Raw genomic sequence first — 673 nt, forward strand, 5'->3', positions numbered from 1 at the left:
TCTATTTGGATAATTAAATTAATCAGCAATATTCACAAATTTATTGTATAAAGATAATTATAAAAAGTCTTTCTCACTTGCTGTCTCCGGTAAAGGGGAAGTAGGGAGCTGTGTCCTGAGAGAAAGCATCAGTGTACTGCAGAGCCGTGCAGTATTTCATTCCAGCAAAGACAGGCGTGCACTCACTGACATCAACCTTGTCCATCACCATAGGGGGGATTGTCATCACCTCTGATCCAGTCACTGCCACCAGGGTGTTTCTAAATTTTAAATGCAACAAAGTTAAAATGTAACTTTGGCTGTTTTAGTTTAAATATACAGTAACAGTTTTAAATGTAGAAAATGTGAAAATAGACTTACGTCATCTTTATGAGCTTTGTAGGCTTCACTGGAGCAGGGATTGTCAGCTTGACGTTGTCACGTCCCATGGAGATCTTGGCACTGAGCCCACTTTCATGGAACAGGTTGGTGTGCATCTCTAATCCAGAGTTGACATATTCAGGGATGTGGGAGCCAACCTGAGTTACAAACTCAATGCCAGCAGAGGGCATGAAGGTAACTTCGCTCTGGAAACATGGTAAATACAGGTGATTTGTTGAGTTGATTTGGTGTAATAAAAAACACATTGGTAGTTATCTGTAAAACACGTTTTTGGAAAGAACCTTGAAGATAA

At 39.8% G+C, this 673-nt stretch overlaps 1 protein-coding gene across 1 annotated transcript; it reads right to left on the reverse strand.

Moving 5' to 3' along the window:
* Nucleotides 1-77: 77 nt before the first annotated feature.
* LOC113745474 (apolipoprotein B-100-like) lies at nucleotides 78-561 on the reverse strand (the record flags this gene model as incomplete). Its single annotated transcript, XM_027277011.1, has 2 exons — nucleotides 361-561; nucleotides 78-260 (listed from the first exon to the last, which is right to left on the reverse strand). Coding segments are annotated over exons 1-2 (374 nt in total), but the record flags the coding sequence as incomplete, so codon positions are not given.
* Nucleotides 562-673: the final 112 nt, after the last annotated feature.

Source organism: Larimichthys crocea, unplaced genomic scaffold (assembly GCF_000972845.2).
Source record: "Larimichthys crocea isolate SSNF unplaced genomic scaffold, L_crocea_2.0 scaffold79773, whole genome shotgun sequence".
Taxonomy (NCBI): domain Eukaryota; kingdom Metazoa; phylum Chordata; class Actinopteri; family Sciaenidae; genus Larimichthys; species Larimichthys crocea.